Here is a 23,043-nt window from a genome sequence, read left to right as displayed (position 1 = left end):
ATCGGTCCCGGCAACGGAACCAAAATGAAGGGGAGCTATGGAGCTCTATCCCAAGACCTACGGACCGCTTATTGATTAAGTGTTTCAAGCCAAGCGGCCATGGCTACCTCTCACATAGCCGACGTGCAATGCCTACCTTACCGGTGTAGTGAGCTTACATTGATGCTCATCGAGTTCCCTCCTCTCTTTTACACTGCGGTAGCTCCACGATCCTTGTGGCAAGCTCAAGCAACCTCAATCCCTCTCCGTCAAGCTCCATCCTCCATAGTCACGCGAGAAAAGAGAAGAGAAGAGAAGAAGAGAAGATGAAGAGAGAAGATGGGGAGCTTCTTCTCCACAATCCCTCACTCTCGCACACTCACTCTCTCACACTCCCTCAATCCCTCACTCAAGCACAAGCAAGAAGGCAAGAAACAAGAGAAGAAGAAGAAGAAGCTTTGGACACACACAAGAATGATCTTCTCATTCACTTTTGAACTTTATATACATGCCCTACTTTTTGGGCGATCATCCCCACTTTTTACATGGCCGGCCATTAGCCTAGGTCCTCTTTTCCTATCTCCCACCGTTCTAACTCATCCCATTCCCAACTAGTGCATAAAATTTGCACAGGAGTGAGCCTGGCACTCTTTTATAAGGATTCGGGAGCGCTTTCACAATTAATGGTGTGCTTTTACTATTTTCTTTTCTCAAGGCGACATTGAGGCCTTCTAGAGAGGTCATCCTTCAAAATTTTCAGGGTCTAACTTCCACCTAGGGCAACTTTTCCTTCCTTTTTCCTGTGTCCTTTCGATTATCTCATTTTTTCATTTTTTCGCTCCTCTGCTCCATTTTTCCGCTCCTCTGTGCTGCGATAAACAGCCAAACTTGTAAGGCAAAAACAAATGTGTATGAATCCTAATTATTATGCTCTGGTGAAGGCTGAATTATTGAAACTCCTTGAAGCCGAGTCCATTTATCCCGTGACTAACAGTGAATGGGTTTCCCCCATTGTGATAGTATCTAAGAAAAACGAGAAACTTCGAATATGTATGGACTTTCGGAAGCTGAACTTGAAGACGAAGAATGATCATTTCCCTATCTCTTTTACAAACTAACTGTTGGACACAGTGGCAGGCCATGAGCTGTATTCCCTCTTGGATGGATTCAGCGGATATAACCAAATCCAAATCGTAGAAGAGGACTAATCCAAAACAACCTTCACCACAAAATGGGGGACCTATACCTATAGAGTGATGCCATTTAGGCTCTGTAATGCTCCTGTCACCTTCCAACTAGTAATGATGGCTGCCTTCCAGAATCATCTACATGATTTCATTGAGGTGTATCTTGATCACTTTTGTGTCTATAGCTTAATACAAGAGCATTGGGAACACCTAGAGCAATGTTTTTGACAAATGGCGAGAGTATGGGATTTCTCTCAACCCCGACAAATGTGTCTTTGGCGTTTCATCAGGAGTTCTTTTGGGCCATATTGTCTCTACACAAGGGATTGCAATAGACCTGGCAATACCTTGACAGCACCAGCAAACCTCAAGCAATTGAGAGGATTTCTTGGCCATGTGAGCTACTACTACATAAGATTTATTGCACATTTTGCAACCAAGGCAGCCCCTCTGCACAAGCTCCTAAGGAAAGATGTGGATTTTCTTTGGACTAATGACTGCGAATGAGCCTTTAATACCCTAAAACAATGCCTTATCCAAGCATCTATCTTGTAGCCTCCTGATTCAACAAAGGAGTTTCATGTGCAGACAGATGCATCAGTTGAAGGGCTAGGTGTTGTCTTATGTCAAAAGGGCCCCTCTAGATTAGATCAACCGATATATTATGCAAGCCGAAAGGTCACTGATAGGGAACGGAACTATACAGTGATAAAGCTTGAGTGCTTGGCAATGGTGTTTGCACTAGAAAAGTTTCGATACTATCTATTGTCAACGCATTTCAAGTTCTACGTGGATCATGAAGCCTTGTCCTTCCTTATGAATAAATTAGATGTCAAAGGACGACTGATGAGATGGTTGCTCCTATTCCATGAGTTTGATTTTGAAGTGTTCACTAAGCCTAGTTGTTCCCATGTCCTAGCCGATCATCTATCACGGATCCCTCAAACTGCAAGAGAGGAACAGGATGATCTAGACCTTCCTGATGCTTCCTTGTTTCTAGTTAAAATAGTTACTCCTTGGTATGCAGACATGGCCAATCTCTTGGCAACTCAACAATATCATCATGGCATCTCAAGCCATGAGAAAAAGAAGCTTCTGTTAGAATTAGCCCTCTACACTTTACTAGACGGTGTACTGTACAAGAGAGGCAAAGATGAAGTGCTGAGAAGATGTGTTGCAGGAGATAAAATCGGCATAATATTGAAAGCATGCCATGACAAACCATGTGGTGGATTCTTCGCAGGAGAAGCAACAGCCAGAAAGGCTTTGTTAGCAAGATACTGGTGGCTGACCCTCCACAAGGATGCACATGACTACTGCAAGAGATGTGATGCTTATCAACAAATGGGAAAACCCACCAAAACAAGTGCCATGCCACTGCAACATGTTCTTCCCCTAAAGCCGTTTGAGAAGTGGGGGATTGATTTTGTGGGTCCCATTGATCCACCCACTAGACGGAAGCAGAATAGATACATCTTAGTATGTATAAATTATGTCACAAAGTGGTGTAAAGCTAAAGCTCTGAAGCGAGATGATGGTAACAGCATAGCTCTGTTCATGTATGAAAATATTATCACCCATTTTGGCAGTCCCCTCAAGCTAGTAAGTGACAAAGATACTCAATTCCTTAACAAAATCATGGAGGAGCTGACGGAGCTATATAAGATCCGCCATCACAAGTCCACTCAAGCGTAACACAAGGCCTATCATGACAGTTTCATCAAGCACAAGGAGTTCAAAGAAGATGATCTTGTCTTAGCCTGTGATTTAAGATTTGGCAAGTTTCCTGGTAAGCTTCAACAACGGTGGATGGCCCAATACAAGGTACTTGATGTCAATCCTAATGGCTATGTTGAGGTGCGACCGTTGATGCCTTTGATGATCCTTTTTTTATCAATGACTATCGTCTGAAAAAGCACTTTCCTCCTTGGGGATCTTGACAATCACAGTCAACCTACCCTCTCCCTTTTGGGCATCGCACTGTCATTCTCTTCGCGCTTCTGATAGCCCTTATGATTCTCTTCATGAGGCGGTCTCGTTCTGCTAGCCCCTCACAGATACCTCCCAACCCTACCTTGTTCTCTTCTTGTCTGATCCAACAACGGTAGCGAGGTTTGTAAAAATAAAATAAATAAATAAATATAAATATTTAAAAAAAACAAATTGTTATGGAAGAAAAGGAAGAAATTCCCTATCATAATTAGCCTCATTTCAAGAAAATGTGGAAATACCCTTGGGCGGGAAGCTCACTGTGGAAAATGTGGTAACACCCCGCAGTTCAGGATAGCTGACTTACCAGTAGAACCTTTTCATTAAGTAATCTGAAGCCACCTCCCTTGATACATTGTCTCTGCAATATCAGTATGTCTGCCCTTCTTAACATACGACCTTTCATACAAATCATTAAAGTACCAGACTTGTTGGCTGCCTCCCTAGGTATGCCTCGTTTTCAATATCTTGATAACAACAACAGCCGATACGATCTTCATCACCAACCCCTTGAGTGATGTGAGCTTTCATCCTAACAGGATGGGGGATGAGTATGGGCTGCCCTCTATATCTATCAATGAGCGTGAGACAGAGGGTGGGGTGAGTGACTAGTCCTTCCTCTTCAATTCAAATGAGAGGCGAGATGTGTGACTTGAGTGTTGCATGCACGGGATGGGCCCCAATGCACAATGCATGATCTGTTCCTGTGCACTGCACCATAAGGCTCCCTAGCCTTCCTTCTTGCACTATATGCCGGCACAAGGCGGGATGCATAGTTGCACTATCAAATGCGCACAAGGCATACAACATCTGCACAAGTGACAGTGAGGATTATATCAATGAATTTCAGGAACAGGTTACCCTCTTCGATCTTTCAACAGAGAGTGAGACAGAGGATGAGCTAAGTGTGACTGGTGTTTCTTCAAGCAATTATTGAGAGGTGAGGCTTGAGGGACGTTACGACAATTGGGATCAGGTACGTTTCTATTTCCCTATGCACCCATGGGATGGGTCTTTGCCATCGTCATAAGACACACCATTCTGTTCTGTGCACTACACTACAAGGCTCCGTGGCTTTCCTCCTTGCACCTATGCCAAATGGATGGAACGCATGAATACAACATCAATTTCGCATACTGGCATACTCCCTCCCACTCAGTTTTTCCTTGTTCAATTCTACACTAGCCATGAGTTATGGGATTTTATGTGTATTCATTGAGCGATGTGTATCATGGGATGAACAATTGTTCTCGCATTCCATTTGAGTACCCATGAGTTGAGTGACTATCCTTCGTCTCAATGACACCTACTGCGACGGGCTTCATCAACCAGCTACCTCCCTGGGTACTACTGCATGGTCCCTACCATACTGGTTGAATGCTGTAGCGAGCCGTGGTACCTCCTGCAACTGACTCCAACCCTTCTATAGTAGTGATGGTTCCTTCGACCATACGCGAAACGAGTCAAGTCTTTCTAACCTTATCCTTATGATTGCCAATGTACATTATGTTTTAAGTGCGGGGACGCCAGAGTCCAATCGATTGTCGAGTCCTAGGTTGTGTTGCTGCATTTAACCCTGTCCATTAAGGTTTTAAGTGTGGGGACGAGTCCCTGTGCATCTATGATGCATACCCCTCTGCATATGCCTCACTTTAATCTTCCATGTATACCCGACCTGATTTTACCTTGATGAGGTCCCTTCCCTACCTACTCGTCCATGTTCAACCCACCCTTGGGGTTGTTCCTTCTTTTTTTTCCCTTTATTCCTTATTGTGACGATTTTCCATGAGAACGCATCATACGTTCACCAAGACCCCCATCCAATCTTACAGTCATGTTTGTCCATTCAACCTAACCATTTTTCCTTTTTACCAACCCTTGTTTCGACCGACGGTTCTTGAGTTATTAATTTTTGAAGCGTTTCCCGTAAATTAGACGGTTTTCCATGTGAACGTACATTTATGGCTTCCACAGAACAATCTGATGTAATAGCCCTATCCTCCATCTTCCTCCTGACATTTTTCTTTTTTTCTCCCAATCCTTCCAATGCATAGTTCGTCTGATATTAATTTCTACGCATTTTCGGGTCATTTTTCGTACATATTTTTAATATTTTTCCATGTGAACACGCCCTATTTTCACCAGAACTCCAATTTCATTTGATCGATGTGTCCCACCCGTCTTTCCCTACATTTTTTTTCCTGCACCCTATTTCGACCGTTGTATTTTTCATTATTAATTTTTTCAAATATTTTTTATTCCGTTTTGTGTGTTTTTCACATGTGAACCCCTTCTAACTCTACCTGGAGTGATTTTAGAAGTGACAACCCTGTGCATCCCCTTCTCGTGGACATTTTCTCTTTTTATTGCGCCCTTCATTTTGCTACTCGGTTCTTTTCGTATTCATCTTTGGCCCATTTTCAGGTTTATTTTTTGGGTTTTTTCCATGTGAACGCGTCCTCTCTCGATCGAAACTGTGTGTTGACGTGATAGGTTTGTCGGACACGTTATTTGGCACATTTTACCTTCTTTCTGCACTGCGTTTTGACGAGCGAATTTTCTCATATTAATCCCCGTCTGTATTTTTAGAGCCGTTCTTTGTGTTTTTTTCCATGTGAACACCTGCTTTCACACCGACACCCATGTTGCATTTTTCTGTCATCTTCCCCTCATCTCTCGGTACATTTTTTCTTTTTACGGTCTTCCGATCCGGTGTACGGTTTGGGTTTTATTCATTTTTCTTCCTCTTGACGTGTAGCCATGTCTCTCGTGTCGTACGTGAACGAGTATGTTTTTTGTTTTTAAGTGCCTCGAGACGCCCCATGGCCTTTGTGCCTCGCGTGTCGCCGTCCCCACTCCGTTTGATCCCGCTTATGCAAATTTTTTTTACTCTCGCCCCGCGCATGCACGCAGGATGGGGGTGCATTCGCCTTTTAATGTCTTTCAAAAAAAAACCAAAAAAAATTAATAATAATAAATAAAACAAAACAAAACAAAAATATAAAATCAACCAAACAACCAAACAAAATACAAAACAAAAAACAAACAAACCCACAACAACACACCAAAAACAAATTTATTAACAAAAAAAAAACAAATTTTTTTAAAAAAAACATACACAAAAAATAAAAAATCAAAATAAATACAAAAAAACACACACACACACCCACACATATACAACACCACAATAGTAATACTAAAAAAGAGAACCAAAAGCAAAAAAAAAAAAAAACAACAAAAAGGAAACAAGAAAAACAAAACAAAACACCCAAAAACAAAAAACAAAAAACAAAAAACAACACCACAAAAAACAAAACCAAAACAAAGAAAACCGCCCTTTTTTTTTAAATTTAAAAAAAAAACAAAAAGAACACAAAAAAAGAACCAATTTTTAAAAAAAAACAGAAAAAACACAAACCAAAAACAAAAATAGAGAGGAAAAACACAAAGCAAAAAAAAAAAACGAAAAAAGAAAAAAAAAAACGACCTTCTTACCTGTCGCCCACGCGGCCCTTCTTCCCTCCCACCTCATTGTCTCCACCTCCCCCCTCCCTCCCCGCAGCGCAGCACCCTCCTCTCCCGTGCGTCCTCCCTCCCTCCTATCTCGCCTTCCCCTCCTCCTCCCTCTGCAGCGCCTTCGCCTCCCCTCCTCCTCCCACGCGCTTCCCATTCCGCCTCCACCCTTCCTTCCCCTCCTCTCCCTCGCCATTCCACCTCCTCCACCCTTCCTTCCCCTCCTCTCCCTCCCATCTCCGCTTCCTCCCTCCACTCCTCCCATTCCTCCCCCCAAACCTAACCTAACCTACCCCTAACCCTAGTTAACCTAACCTAACCCACCCCCTAACCCCAATTACCTAACCTAACCACCACCCACCCTAACCCCAGTTACCCCTACCCAAGCCCCCTTTCCCACCCCTTCCCAATTACCCCCCTCATAGCCCCCTTTCCCACCACCCCCAACTGCAGCTACAATACAGCCACCCCCGTTTCTTACGCTACCCCACAAGAATCTACAAACACCCTCCACATGCAAGTCCCCCTTCTGCCCAATGGTCCCGTGTGTGCATGTGTTCGTGCGGGCCTCGAGGTGTGCCTGTGCGTACGGGAGTTGCCAACAGGTATTCACGTGCGAGGACGCACGTTTTGTCTTCTCCATGTGGTGGTGCATGCCGTCCCTGAGCACACACAGTTGTTCACACAAAGCCCGAGTATCTCCTTTAATTTTCCACAAATTCGTAAAAAATACCTAAAAACACTTTAAAATCTTTTAAAAAACATACAACTTCAATTTAAAAACAAAAAAAATTACTAAAAAATACTTACTTAATTTGGTAATTTTTTGTTCTATCTTACTAATTATAATATAGAGAAATAATTGCAAAAATTTGACAATATTTAAAATCCTTTTTAAAATTAAGAAAAAATCATTAAAATCCCTAAAAATCAAAATTAAATTCAAAAAAATCACATAAAATTCCATCAATGCATTTGATTGCTTTTGAAATATTTTATAAGCTGAAAAATCACTGGCACATGATCACCATATTATTCTCGGACCCAAATGATAAACTTTTAATCTAAATTCATAAAAATTTTATTTTAAATTTCAAAAATAAGCTATCAAATTACAAAAAGAATACAAATCCACTATTAAAGCCTGATGGTTTCATTCTCATTTAGATTTAATTGATACCCTAATAAAATCAAACATTTAAAAAAAATAAAAATACAAACAAACAAAAAAATAAAAAACAAAAGCACACCTAAATTATAATTATAATAATAATAATAATATCACCCAAACACTAATCAACATTACCTAAATCAAATGTAATCCCACTACCAATGCCTCGATATTTATTTAGTTTTTAAAATAATAATGTGTTTTATTATTTCCGAGTGGTTTTTGCTTTTTTGTTGGATTCCTTTCATTTGGGACTACTCCATACACCCTCAGTCTCTTGCATATACACCCCTATCATATATCTATTTTTCATGCTATATTGATTTTTTGTCATCCCTTAACCACAGTTGATTGTTAAAATAAACTTTATTCACCCACTTTTCTACGCGCACTCGCGCTAAACACATTTTTCTAACTTCTTAAAATCAACCAGTCATTCACTTTGCACATGCTACGTGCACTTCAGATGCACTCTAATTTTAAATAAAAATGAATCAACCGTCACAAAAATGTACATGTTGAAAAAAAAGAGCGCGTCACACATTAAATTTTTAATCAATGAATATGCATTTAGAGACCTGAGTTTGGGTATCAAAGTCCGAGTTTCGTTAAAAGCACCGTTTTACATTAATAAATTATAACTAACAATTTAAAAATAAATCGTTGTTTTTTAATTAAGGTTTACAACTTAAAATTTCAACCATTGTTAATAATTTATGAAAACGAACCCTTCACTGAAATCATTCCCCTCACTGCACTTTTTTTTCTTTTTAATAAATACACTTCGTGAGATGGACACATGCAATCCTTTAAGCTGACATTGTTTATCAAAGTCTTGGTTATGTTTTGATTAGGTTATTGAGATATTATGGTTTGATCGTGTGATACGATTATAGGTGCAGTCTGTAGTTTTCTTTTTTGCCTCATACAGGGTTTTGGATGCTTGCTTGTTGCATAGCATGAAGCTTTCGGTTGCATGTGTGTAGGGGTCATGCCGAATTTTTTCTAGAATGTGGGTCGTTTGGGATGCTCAGTTGGTTAGCTACACCTGTGTGTACTTATTTTGATTGATTTTTTTTAAATGGCTATTTTATTGTTTTGCAGGCATTCACTATGAATGTCTGTGTTTGTGGTGTGTGTGTGTGTATTTTATTTGAATGGCGCCTCAAGCTCCTCCTCCTATTCAGTATGTCCCATTGATTAGTAGGGATTATTCTTCCCTACTGACTTTTGAGCCTATTGCGAAAGCTGGTCTTGCATCTTTCGTAGATGTTTCACTCCCTCTGATTCCAAATGATCCAGCCCTATATGATGAGTTTCTTGTGTCATACAATAAGAAATCGCGCTTGATGTGTGGTATTTTCATGGTCCTAATACCTAGAGGGTTAGGGAAGGCTTTGTATCTTCCCTACAAAGGAGAACCCTTTGTTACAGCCATACAGTTATTCTCAAATGAGGAGATTCTCAAGCTGTTGCACAAGCTGACTAAAGAGGTCCTCGATGTCAAGAAGGTGATTAACACTTCAGAAGCGTCTTTCTCAATGATCACTGATCCTCTTTGGAAGCTAGTCTGTCGATTTCTCCAGGATAGGTTCATGCCTGCCAAGACACCATCTCACTATTTGTCCAAGGAGCTCTTCACATCTTCCAAGATGGTTTTAAAAGGGGTTGCAATTGATTGGAGTACTTACCTTCTTACAGGATGAACTAGCATTTTGTCAAAGTGGCTAGAGGGAATGTTACCAACGTAACCTATGGTTCATATCTATATGCTTTCTTAACATATTCATGCCTTAAGAAGGGTGTGCTACCTCCTCCTCCATCTGATCAAGTCCTTCCCCCTCCACCTTCAGAAGATTCAGAACCCTTTGGCATTGATGATATTGATTCCCCTCCTCCATTGGTCATTCAGTGAAAGCGCTTCAAGCGTGTAGTAGAGAAAATTCCACCAGTCATTCCTTGAGTGTCAGTTTTTGCCACCTCTGAAAGTAACCTCCCTGTCTACCTCACATGCAACAACTTATTCAAGGCACATCGAGAGGATTCTTTGGAAATATCAATTCCTTCGCTGAACAGTTTAGTGTCAGGGGGGATGCCATTCCTTTTCTTTGTAACATCCAAAGTTCTATTGAACTCTCACTGACCGCTTGTGTTCAACAGTGATATGCTTCTTTCTATGAAGAACTGATGCAATCCAAAGACCGGATGCATAAGGCAACCACAGAGTTAGCCTCTGTTAAAGACACCCTTGCTGATCTGTTTAAGCAAATGGAGCAGCAAACACAAATGATTGAGACCTAGAGAGAAGAAATGTTTTCTTTGAAAACTCAATTAGCAAAAGCTCAATCAGAGGTCACTAGAGTTTCAGAAAAAAAAAGAGAAAATATCTAAAGAAGCTCAAGAGTTTAAGATTCTTTTAGATACGAAACTCTCAGCTTTGCAAACTACTCACAATACATTAGAATCCCAAGCTTCCCAGATTAAACAGTTAAAGGACCAACTAGCACAGTCACGGTCCATTCCTCCAAGTCTCAATGTTCCCATGATTTCTTTTATATCTCAACAAGACTTGGCAATCCTCCAAAGACAAACCACATTATGTCCGTTGTTTCAAGATAAAGTGTAAATATTGCAGTCCAAGATGGATTTATTATGGTCTACATTTGAGCAATTTCACAAGTATGTTCCTCTCGACCATTCCTTTTTTATCCATTATCAACTACAGAAGTTGACATTCTATATTAATCTCTCAACGATGGATCTCTCTCTTCTAGAGGATGGTTGGAGTGAGGCTTAGTCTTCTGATTTGCTAACAAAAGTTGTCTGTATGGTCTTTGAAGATTCTGTGACAACGGATATCATGTTGCTGTCTTATATGTATTTACAAGATATGTTAATTTCACATGATGTCGATCTGGCTTGGTATGTGAAAAATGTGGTATTACAAGGTGCCTTATATGTCAACCATTTGGAGTTAAGGATAGATGAAATGTTCCAATGCTATTCTTCTAAAGTGGCTACTTGCCCTGACACTTTATGGCATTCAATGATTGATTCTGTAGTCATGAACCAACGACAGAATACAGCTTCTACTCATATGCAGAGCACCAACCAACTGAGGGTGAATCTCCTAGCTCCTCTCCAAGAACCATCCATTTGATTCATCCTTCTTTGATGCCTACCATCAACGATCTGTTTTAAGTCTCTCTATTCCTAGCTTATTGTATTATTAACAAACGGCCCGTCGTTATAATGCTTATTTTTCTCTTTATCAATCCAACTCAGCAACTATCTTACCTCTTCTTTTCCAACCTCAAGGTTTTTCTCAAATTCCAATCTTTACCTATTGTTCTTTCATTGAAGATCGAGTCTTTTCCCCTTCTCCGCCATATCATTCTCCATCTATCCATATACCTTCTACTTTTCCTACTTATCAATTGACATATTTCTTAACCGATTTGCTTACATTTTCAGTCACTCCTTCTTTAGCTTATTCCTCATTTTATAATTTTACTCACCCATCTCTTCATCCTCTTTTACTTATTTCTCTTCCATCTCCTGCCACTTCTAATTCTCAACCCTCTCAATTGATTAGTGGATACGAAGGATTTGATCAACAGATTTCGAGAAGAAGAGGATGGAGCTCAACTGATTCTCTCATGGGACCACAAATTAATTGGCCATTAATTCCAAGGGACTAGACAACTGCTAGTCAAGCATATCAAAATTACCTCCATTTTTTCCAACAATATTCACAATTTCTAAATCCTTCAGTGAGATTTACAGCCCATTTTGCGTGGTACCTAGTCTATATACACAGGCATTCCCATAACGATCAAAAGGCTATTCCAAATCTTTGTATGAATGTCAATGTGAACATTGATTCCCAACAATTGAAAGTCCTATATTTTCATGTCCTTTGTCTAACTAGCAGATATCTTATTTTGCTAGAATGGATGTGATGTCTTCAATTCTTTCAGAATCCTCCAAAAATCTTTTGTAAATGAGTCTTTATCCCTACATCGCTTTCGTAATCATTAAGCCTTCCAGAGGGATGCATTGTGTGGTTGAAAGCAAGAGAAATTGGAATGCAAGGTTTCACTTTACTAAATGAAATATTACTTTGAGGGTGTTTAGCATCAAAAATTGAGCTTAGAGATGTCCATGAGTAGAATGCTACAATCAATGCCCAAGACAAGTCAAACACCTTGCCTAGCTAATGTTGCACTTATATAAGAGGGATAAGAGTAAAAACTCTTCAAATGTGCACTATTCCCTCGAGGTAATATTTCCTTAAGGCTGAGTTTTTGTATGTTTTCAATCAAATATGAAACTTAAAGAGAACTAGGAATCTATACAAATAGCAATGCACATTTAAACGATCCCTAGGAGTTGTAGTTTGAGTTCTATAATGTTTACCTTCTATTTGTGGGAGACAAAGGTGGAGATATAAGTGCAAAGTCTTAACTCAAGGTAATAATACCTCAACAAACAAGGTTTCAAGAAAAAGGGGGTTATAGATCAATCAACAAGTACAAGTACAAGTGCAAGAGTAATGCCCAACACAACTCTCATATATTGCCAAGTGGAAGCTCCACTAATCAAGTCAACTTTAAGACCAAGATATGGAGTGTGTGAAGTCTTGCAAAAGTTGATGAGACAATACCTCTTTGATTGAGATAAAAACTTGCAAATGATAACTAAAAGCAAGATATAGGCCTTGGATACAAGATCAATTATAGCTCTACACACTTTATGCTCTTCCTTTTAGCATTAAAGATGACAAGCAACACAGCCACTACTGTCTTGATGGTTAAGATCATCTACCCTCAAGGTATCATGCAAGATTTTACTTGCAAGGTTGTATGATTGATCAATATAGGGCTTAGAGACCACTTTTAAGCACTGCAAAGAGTAGTTGAAGACAAAACCATGTTTATGGGGCATTCTACTAGCTCTAGTAGGTGTTTGAACCAAAATATGGAATATTATGAGTTCAATAACAGGGATTCAAGACTATGCCTTCAACAACAGCAATGTAAGGTCTATGTGAAAACTGGATGCTCAAATCACATAATATGCACGAAAGACCCAAATGCCAATGCAAGTCTTCCTTTTTGCAGTTTTGTGCATAGGTCAAGTGCAAATTTTACTCAATTCTAGCAAAGGATGACTAGTCGATGCCAAGAGTCTTCCAAGCATGTTAGAACCATCAAAAGCATTCAAAAACGGATTGGATAGTAGCAACTCGAGACTCGTGCAATCCAATCCCAATGCATGCTATCAAGAGCACTACTCCTGTAGCACAATTTGGATAGAATTTTCTTTCTGTATGCAAATTCTCAGTCCCACTGATCTTACAAAGATAAAATCTAGTCCAAAATCATGAAATGGGCTACTTTTAAGCATGTTTGCTGGTTGTTTCTGATTTGTATAGCAACGAAACATTCAAGCATGTCTAGAATGCATTTTATGCATAGAGTCGATCATGGAGCACAATATACAAACCACTTCGAAGCATAATGCAGATCATTTCATACCAAAGAGTCATCAGCCCTTCTAAAACATTTCTCAAAGGCTGTCCTTCCAAAACATTTGTACCAAAGCTCGGTTTTCTGCAAACATTAATGGCACACTTATGCTGGTATAGGCAACTTAAGTCCCGTTCTCTGATGTCATCATCTTGGGTACCTGCTTCAGACAAATGATCATGTAAGAGGGATGTGAGTTCAGGTTTGATCTACGAAAGCATTGACAGCCAACAATGGGAAACTCACTGCTATGACAACCACTCAACAGTTTTCCTGTGCAGTAAAATACAAAAAGCAGGATCTGCAAAAGAGTTCCCATGCCTTACCTCAGCTTATCTACTCAAGTCCCTTAGAAACACATCTCAATGAGTATAGAGCGAAGAGATCACCTCTCGCATCCTCTTTTCAGGAGCTTCAAACCAACAAAAAAAGGATTCATGCACCAGCAAAGAACTGTTATGGACTGACCTTATAAACCCATGCAACAAGAAATGAGATGAATTGACACATCAAAACTGTAGGCATGTTACCTTTGTGGCCGGTAAACAGCGCAAATTGGGCAGTTGCTTGCCTGATAAACATTTCCAATCCGCTGACCACAGCAGCCCCACTCTCGACTGCCTCTTTGAGGAGCTTCGTCACGCAAGGATTATAAATGGCATCAAAGACAAGAGAGTACGACCTCAAAGCTTTCTGCAGACATATAAATAAGACAGACATCATTGGAGTGCACAAGTACCTCAACTAACAAAGAGCAGAGGAACCCATAACATTGTAACTAGACCAGTTGAAGAATAGAGACAAAATTCTTGGTTTAATAATTTAATGTGCCATAGATGTGCTGAAATGAAGACACGTCAAGTAGCAGCATGTCAATTGTGAGGTTTGGTTTTCTTTCCTATTGATCAACCAAGGGTTAAAGGTTGTTGGAGCCCCTATTGATTGTGGCACATTTGCATTTCCTCAAGACTCAATATGATGTGAGCCAAAAGCAAGATTTCCCAAGTAATCTGCATTGTTTTACTATGGCATGCAAATCACTGGTTTATTGAAGCCTTCAAATGAAAGAACATATGGAACCGTTCAAGCACTATACTGGTAGGATAAACACAGACTTCAATTCTGAAAATAGATAATGGACTTACTCTGGATGTCATTACTGAGGACCACATTGTGTACCAGACTTGCATCACTTTTCTTGACCACCCAATACCAGTGTATTCTTGTAGACTAGAGGCAATGGCAGTACGAGTCCTTCAAGCTCAAGCAAAGAAGACTCTTGCACCTACATCATGAAATTCAAGAACTCCATTTTTTATGTATCATGTACATATATTGGAGGAGAATCGGATGAGGAAGTTCCTACATTGCGTATGGACACCATTAGACCCGGTGTGAAGACGCATTACTTTTCCATCTCAGATGGATCTGACAAATGCTAAGACAAGGGAGCAAGCTGTCCAGAAGCAGCAGTCAGACAGCAGCAAGGGGGTTTGGCATTACTTTAAAAGCCTGAGTTTTCCAAGACAGAATAACTTCTTCATTTGTGACAAACAAAAGAAAGCAGAAGAAATCCATCCAAGGCTAAATAAACACAGCCACAGAAGGATAGTCTCTACTGTTATACCAGCCACCATTGTTTATCTGCACAGTTAGCGTCATACACTACATGCCTTGGAGGATGATATACAATTACAAATACATTTGACAACTTTCAGGTTATCTCATATAGTACACCTTTCTATGCACTATTGTAAACAACGAACCATACAGATTTCAACAGCATTGTTCTCAGATATCCATCAAACTCTTTGTTGAGTGTCAGCTATAGTAAAAAGAGAGAAACACACCTTTTGAATGGGGGATTTGTCCATGTTAGGGAACATGCCCACTGGAGAAGCATTTGCTAGGATCGTCCCAGATTCTGGACAAAAGTTGTCCAATGAATCCAATGGTATTGCTTTTCCCCCTACTCCAGCTGCAAGTGCAAGAGCTCTCTCTTCCATGCCATATCAATGAAAAGAGACAGTTGAGAATGATAGATTCATTTGAATCAAAAGAAAATTTTGACAACCTTATTTCATTTAAAAAAATTACCATATATGTAATCTGTAACAACAACACGTGCCCCTCTCTGTTTTGCTCCAAATGCAATGGCTTTCCCTGCTCCTCCACATCCAATCACCACGATAAGCCTCTCTTGAAGTGATTGAACTTCTGTAGCTTCTTGTTCTGCAAGATAAGTTCAAGAGTTAGCTGGTAGTAAGAAATCATAACCTCAATGTCTTAGAGACAACTGCAACATCATGAACACCCACATATATGCATAAAAGAATGGTTGTTTGACTCCTTGCAAAGCTCAAACTGATAAACCAGGATAGCCATAACTAACAGCCAGCTTAAAAAAGACTACACAAGTTATGTATACAACATGAAAATACCAACCAAATTGAGACTCCATGGACTTGTTTCATTCAAACTAAATAACCAGCAACGTAGGCAAACACTAGATCAAAAGATGAGGCATTTATGTGCTACCTCAACTGGAAACTATAAACTAGGTCTACCTCCAACAGACTTGGAAAGCTCCAAGACTGGGTCATGTGAAACTAACAATATTGATCAATCCTTCTACTCTATCAAGTAATCCATTGCACCTTCTACCTTCACGAAAACTTTGAAGGTTAACTAGTGAGCCCTGTCTAGTCGATAGACATGGAAAACAGGGTTAACTACATATGATTGGTTTGAGTTTTAGTCTAGGCTCAGACAACTACAATGTAAGCTTCACTGAAAGGACAAGTTTATCTCTGGATCATAGCTCTAGTGTAGTCATTCAGCTCAGTGATTAAATGTTTCACAGCAGCTGTTGATAGCAGCTGAGCAAAAGTCTGATGATGAGGCCCTGTCAGTATAGGCACATGGGATGCAAAGCAGGGAAAAGGGACAGGAATGGGTACAGGACCACCAACAAAATGCCATTCCCTACATATGCAACCATTACAGTTGCATGTGGGGCACTCCCTGTGGCCATAGCAACCTATTCAAATTTCATCCACATCCTGCTCAGCATGCTGGAGTTGTCAGAGGATGTGTGTTTGGTGGAGATTCGCCATCTTTGAATTTCAAGAAAAATGTGACTCTACTGCCGATTGATTGCTGTTGCCATTAATACATCCTGTATTGACAACTATGGAGAGTTTCCCTTGTTCCTGTTATGCCTGTCAAGAACCTTTCTATTGTTCATAGAAGTTCCTAATAAACGCCACCTCTACTCCAGCAGTATTACTGACACTTTCCTTAAATAGATGGAGTTCCAAATACCATTCCTTGCATCCTAGCATATGCGTGTGGATGATTCAACAGATTTCTCATATCACATGGGATTGAGAGCGAAAATGTCCTGAAAATGACCATTGCCTGTTGTGAAAAGGATGATGTCAAATTTTTTGGCATGACAAGGAGTTTTTAATGGACGTGGAATCATTTTGGATTTTGCCACTATACAGGACACACAGGATGTTGGAAGTCATGAAGATTTTACTTGATTGGAATTCTTTTAATCAAAAGGAAATTTCAATGAGATGTTAAAGCTAAGGTCATGAGCACTAACTTTAAGAAAAAAGCTATAGAAAGCAAAAAAAAAAAAAGAAATGAAAACGCAGGCAGTCAATATATACGTGGTGTTTTTTGTGATTTAAGGGAGGGTGGCAGCGATCTGAACATCTCATCATGCTGATATGAAGCATGCAGAATCTAAGGTGCTTTTCAGGAGGAGCAGGACTGCGGCAAAGTATGGTGCATTATGAGTTTTGGAGGAGAAGAACATCAGGAAGAGGAAATGGCAGCCCCACGAGCACAACCATCCAAGGGACATAAAGATAGTGAAGTTGAAGCAAGGTGCTCATAAGTAGGAAGGCCATGGAACTGCATACGAGAAGAGGAACATCTTCCTGAGCTTCAAACAAGCCCAGAATCAATCTGTTTCAACTGATTTTGCCAAGAGTAATGAGGTTCAGCAAGGTTACACTCAGAATCAGAAAGAAAACTCTAAAACGTTCACAAAGATATGGTCTTTGTTGAAGTATGGACCTTGGTATGAAGTAGCAGGATCGTTGCTTAGGACAAACAGAAGCCAATTATTAATGGCAATGAAGACTGGAGCACACTCCTTTCCAAAGCAAAGATGAAAGGCAAACATCTCATGGAGTTGACTTCAGCAGAGTTTAAGAAGTCCCACGGGAAGGATAGTGACATGCATTGGCTTATGATGGCAAGGAAGACTGGCACTACAGCAGATAAAGTAGCTGCTTTAACTGTTCTACTCCAGGACAATCCTGTTGCAAATTTGTAAGCTTTTGATTCTCTAATAGGCGATGAATTTTGTTAGTTGCTTTATCTTTTAGAAGGTTCAAGGGTTTATAAAGATGCATCATGGTCAGGAAAAACTGATCTAGCTAGAGGCAAGCACCAAGTCACAAATTTATACCAGTGCTCCTTTTGCTTCTATGACCTGGGTTGTGTGAGAGAGTTTTGCTCGACCATAGCTCGTGATACAACAGCCTCCGAAACATCTAAAGACGAAGGAAATGTTGCCAGCAATGGTGAAGAAGGTATCCGGGGCTCCACTGGAATAGAGGCTAGGTAGCTCCTAGAGATGACCTCTCAAATCTGAGTAGAGGAGGGAGTGGAGGGAGGGTTATCACACAGAATCTCCTTGATGCCCGTGTTGAGACCGGTGCTTGTGGAGAAAGACGAGGAAAGTGAGGAAATAGATAGCTCTAGGGGTGGACAATAGTCACTAGCTCCCAGTGGAATGCATTGCAGAGCTAAAGAAGAGGAAGGACTCAAACAGCCTCTGTCTCTCAAAGAGGCAAACTGACAAGAAGACAGTATCCAACAATCACTGTCTCTCGATGGATCAATCACAAGCCATGGCCACGGAATCCATTGCACCTAAAATAGGTGGCGAAAAGCTCCGTAACATATTGCATCAATCTCCAAGAGGTCATGGTACTTGATGATCCTCCTTTAGCTCATAAGGACTTAGTGCGCATCGGATGCATCTTATGGCCTGAAGCATGATACTCTAATAGCTGATACAAAACAATGTAAAAGAAAGGTGTGGATAAGGAGTGCTTGGTGGTAGACACATATACTCTGTTGGTGTGGGAAGCAAAGGTTGAAGTTGATAGTCTTTGGTGGTATGACCATTCTTGCCACATTAGGAACGCTCAGTGGACTATCCGTCAGGAGAACCCATAGAACCAGAGTGTCAACCTGTAAAAGGGAGACTAGGAGGGAGAAGAAGGTAAGGATAACTCGCGATGATGCCATGAAAATGGGGAGGTAATCAGAAGATGTTGCCACTCCCGCAACCTGTCTTTGCCTTCTCCAATGCAGGGGATCTTCTTGGCTCTCTAAGCCCCTATGACTAATACCATGCCAAAATATGACTACTATGAAAGCAAACCAGAGAGACACTAGGATATGCAAGGAGAAACACAAAGTGTATACAACAAACATTGAGAGATAAGAGAAACTCAGAAAACATAGAAGATGATGATGATGATGAATGATGAATTATTGAATCATGCTAAGTGAATCAAGCTGATACAACAGAGCTGAAGCTTTGAAGATAATTGTGTTGTCTTGCCTGAATTAGGCAACATCAACTGTAGGGAATCTCCACTATGAAGGGAGCAAAGCGCAATCCTCTTAATATAGGATATCGAAGGTAATGTTGAATGGTGAGGGAAAGAATAGCCAATTGTAGAGGGAGCAAAATACAATCCTCAAGAACTATTAGAGATGAAGGATATGCTGAAATCTCTCCGAGATGATGGCTACTATCAAGGCGATTATTGGGCAGCTAGCTAGAGAAAAAAATGCAAGAATATCTAATGAAGATCTCTCCATGTAAGTGGCTATAAACAAGCAACTGCTAAGCAACCTTTTAAGAGTGAAGAAAACACAAAAACGTAGGTATTTTATGTGGGGTTCATAAAGAGGGTGGTGTAACCTGCTGTAAACAACTTGAATCTGTTGCAAATGAAGCTTAATGACACCGTGTGAGGAGGGTTGACGCCAAATGATGTAGGCTACAAAACACCAAGTGGAGATGGATGGAGAAGCTGTTGAGCTAAAATATGCATTACTTGCTGATTAGCCTCTTAAACAGCTCCAAAACACACTAAGATGCTCTTTTAGAGTAAAACCCTAAAACGGGGAGCGGTTCGAGAGAGTTCAGTGAAAACCCTAAAACGGGGAGTGGTTCGAGAAAGTTCAGTGGAAACCCTAATTTTTGGGGCCCCCTTCCCCATCTATAAATAGACAAGCTGCCTCCGTTCAGCAATTATCCTTGTTTTGCATGTTACACCAGCCCACACACCCTCTGCTGCTATTGGCGCCCAGTTTCCAACCTTCAACCCGCCTCCATCTGTTGTCCATCCATCATCGACTGCAGCCACATCATCTTCAGCCTGTCCATTGCTGTAGGCGACAGCTCTCAGCTGCTGGTGACTGCTCCAAAATGTCCCACACTACTGTTCAGCCGGCTGTCCATCATCTCCAGGGTCAGCCAACCTGCGTTTTCAGCATTGCACGCCCTGACACTCTCAAACACTGTTTCAGCCTACTGTTTACAGCAGACTGTGCACAGTTTCTAGCCCCCGATCGGTGGTACACTGCTGCGTTCACCAGTTTCTAGCCTCTAAACTACTGCGTTTTGGTGACCAGCCTGTTGCTTTTCACTATTCAGCACTCCTACACTCCGACTGGTAGTCACAGACTCGGGATCCGTCTTCAATGGACGTCACACTCTGACATTGCTCTGCCCTTGAGCACACTGTACACTCTCACATTCACTTATAGCATTCATTCACTTCAAAGTTGCGTTCTCTCTCTCCCTTCTTCTGTTTGTGTTTGAGTTTTGCGTTTAGGGTTTGAGTTTTGCCCTATGTATCTGTGTCTGTGTCTTTGTATTTCTATCATGGTTGTACACTCTGTGTTCCTCAGTGCAAACCCTAGCAATCTTCTTAACATGGTATCAGAGCCGATGCTCTTGTAAAGAGTATCCTATGGATATTGTTGAGAGCTAGTCTTTGTGCAAGGCACACAATACGACTCGTAACCGAATCACAATGTCCCAGCCACCTCCTTCTCCAGTTCCTATGATATCTTATCAGGCTTCTCCATCATTGGAGGCCCTGAGACGGCATTATGGACTCGGTGAGGAGGACGACACTCCACCTTCACCAGATTTCACTAACATGACAAAGGAGGACTTTGAGAAATACTATCGCAACAAGTACGGTGATGTTTACACCCCTCTGAAGGGGATGCAATGGCAATGGAGAAGGAGAAGAGAAAGATGCAGGAGAGAAGAGCACACACAATGTAGGTGGTGTCCAACTGAACTGATAGCCTTATTGCACTATCATATTATATATGAATAAAGAATGGGTATAATATGAATAAAGAATGGGCGGTCACAGTATATACGAGGCCTTTTACCCCAATGGCAGTGCAGAAGGAGAAGAGGAAGATGCGGGAAAGAAGAGCACGCACAATGTAGGTGCTGTCCAACTAAACTAACAGCCTTATTGCACTATCATATTATATATGAATAAAGAATGGGCGGTCACAGTATACACGAGTAGGCCCAAAGACCTTTTACCCCAACAACCTCCCACTAAAAGGCCAATGTGGCTAGGGAGTGAAAACAAAGAAAAGAAAGGAAAAAAAGACAAGGTGAGGAATCATAGCATCTCACCCAACGCCCAATCGGAAAGCGAGCTGTGCAAGAAGTGTCGGGAACCTCTGCAACAGAAGAGTCAAGCATCCCCAAGTCCATGACATCCAGGAGATAAGCGATCCAGCAGCTCCATACAACGGAGCAATCCAAGAATGCTTCTCATGAAGCAAGCACAACTCATCAGTGCACAGCTGTAAAGCATCAGAGTCGCGCATAGCATCAACATGGCGAAGATAAGACAGCGGAGAGCAGTCAAACTCTCCAGAGTCAATCACCGAAAAAGGGCCAACATCCCGGACACTCGTCCAACGGGGTCTCAAGACTACATGTGGCCTCAGCGAAGCAGAAGACTGACATATGGCTGGCTGTCTAACCTGCAAAACTACAAGAAAACGGCTCTCATGAGCCTGCAAGGGGTCTAGCAACTAACCACCAACATCTTGACCTTGACTGCTATGCATAGCTACGTCATCTGGGCCAATAAGTGCCTCATTTTCAGCATAAACAGCTTGCTGTAATGGCACTGTAGCTGCTGTAAAATCAGCCATAAAGCGTACTGAACGCTCATCAAGAGAGCTAAGAGGTGTCTGCGTCTCATAGAAGACAACACGACAGCTGCGTATGATCTGTTGGGCATCCAAATCCCATAATCTGTAGGCCTTAAAGTCACCATCTCCATAACCAAGGAGGATACATCTACGTGACATAGGCTCATGTGGCATACGTACAGATGCTTGGCAGCCAAACATCCTCAAGTAATCATAGGAGGGTTGCATGCCACTCCATGCCTCATGGGGTGTAATACCATCCAAGGTTAAGCACGGCGTCCTGTTAACCAAATAGACTGCTGTCATAAGGGCTTCAGCCCAAAAGCCATAAGACAACCTAGCCGTGGTAAGCATAGAAGCAACCTTTGCTTGTAAGGCCAGCAAACACATGCCATGAGCAATCCCATAATACCGTGGGCACAAGAAATCAATGCCATACTGCTGACAAGAGGTCCGAAAGCTGGGAGAGAGAGCATGACTCTCATAATCCATCTGCAAGCACCTAGGCCTGCTACCAGCAGAATCCATAAACCTGTCAAGCATAACTGCAGCATCCTCAATCTGCACCAAGGGAAAAGCCCAAACACGATGGGTAGCATGATCAACAAAGGTCACAAAGTACGATGCTCCACCAAGTCACTGGGAAGGCATAGGTCCATATACTGCACAATCGACAAGATCTAGAGGAGCATGCCTCATACGATCACCATAAGCCAAGGGGGCTATGCAAGGACCAAGAGTACAATCAAGGCAAGCATCAAGATCTGTAAGTGACATAGGAGACAGCAATGAGTCTGAACGAGACAAGATCTCCATCTCTCTGTGGTGCATATGGCCTAGGCGATAATGCCATAACAATGCATGTTGTATCCGGATAATTGCAACCATAGAATCTCCCACATGAGAGACATGCACTGGGTAATGAGAACCAACTCGAGAACCTCTAGCCAAAACCAAGCAACCATGATAGATCTTCCATGACCTATCCTGAAGAGAAACAGGGTAACCTACATCATGCAACCGACTGACAGAAATCAGGCTCTTACTAAGCATGGGAACATGTAGAATATCCCTGATCATAAGAGAAGTCCCATTAGGCAAAGCTAGATGTATGTTCCTTGTACCAACAATAGCATAAGTCTGCTCAAGGCCCAGATCAATACATCCATCAACCTCCCTATAAGAAGAGAACCATGCTCTATGAGGGGTAACATGACAAGATGCCATAGAGTCGAAAAGCCAATCAAAGGCATGGGCCTGATCATTGAGCAAGCTGTAGGGAAACTAGATGACAGGAGGACATGCCCAACTGCGTCATCATGGGTAAGCACATGTACCTCACCACTAAAAAGAGTGGTAATACCTGCTG

At 41.3% G+C, this 23,043-nt stretch overlaps 1 protein-coding gene across 3 annotated transcripts in view; it reads right to left on the bottom strand.

Annotated features, from left to right (window-relative positions):
- Positions 1-12,918: 12,918 nt before the first annotated feature.
- Positions 12,919-23,043, bottom strand: part of LOC148038506 (bifunctional 3-dehydroquinate dehydratase/shikimate dehydrogenase, chloroplastic-like) — a 69,899-nt gene continuing 59,774 nt past the window's right edge. For 2 of the 3 annotated variants that reach the window (XM_087672839.1, XM_087672841.1), the window contains 5 exons: positions 15,468-15,602; positions 15,221-15,369; positions 13,901-14,063; positions 13,697-13,782; positions 12,919-13,530 (listed from right to left, as the gene is read on the bottom strand). In XM_087672839.1, coding sequence (XP_087528965.1) covers positions 13,733-13,782; positions 13,901-14,063; positions 15,221-15,369; positions 15,468-15,602 — 497 coding nt within the window. In that variant the 3' untranslated portion in view covers positions 12,919-13,530; positions 13,697-13,732. The remainder of the gene's footprint in view (positions 13,531-13,696; positions 13,783-13,900; positions 14,064-15,220; positions 15,370-15,467; positions 15,603-23,043) is intronic. The other variant, XM_087672844.1, reaches the window with a different exon arrangement.

The sequence above is a fragment of the Lygodium microphyllum genome, chromosome 3 (genome assembly GCF_053477565.2).
Source record: "Lygodium microphyllum isolate KBCC chromosome 3, Lygodium_microphyllum_v1.1.10, whole genome shotgun sequence".
Classification (NCBI taxonomy): Eukaryota; Viridiplantae; Streptophyta; class Polypodiopsida; order Schizaeales; family Lygodiaceae; genus Lygodium; species Lygodium microphyllum.
This window is presented reverse-complemented; position numbering and strand designations above follow the sequence as displayed.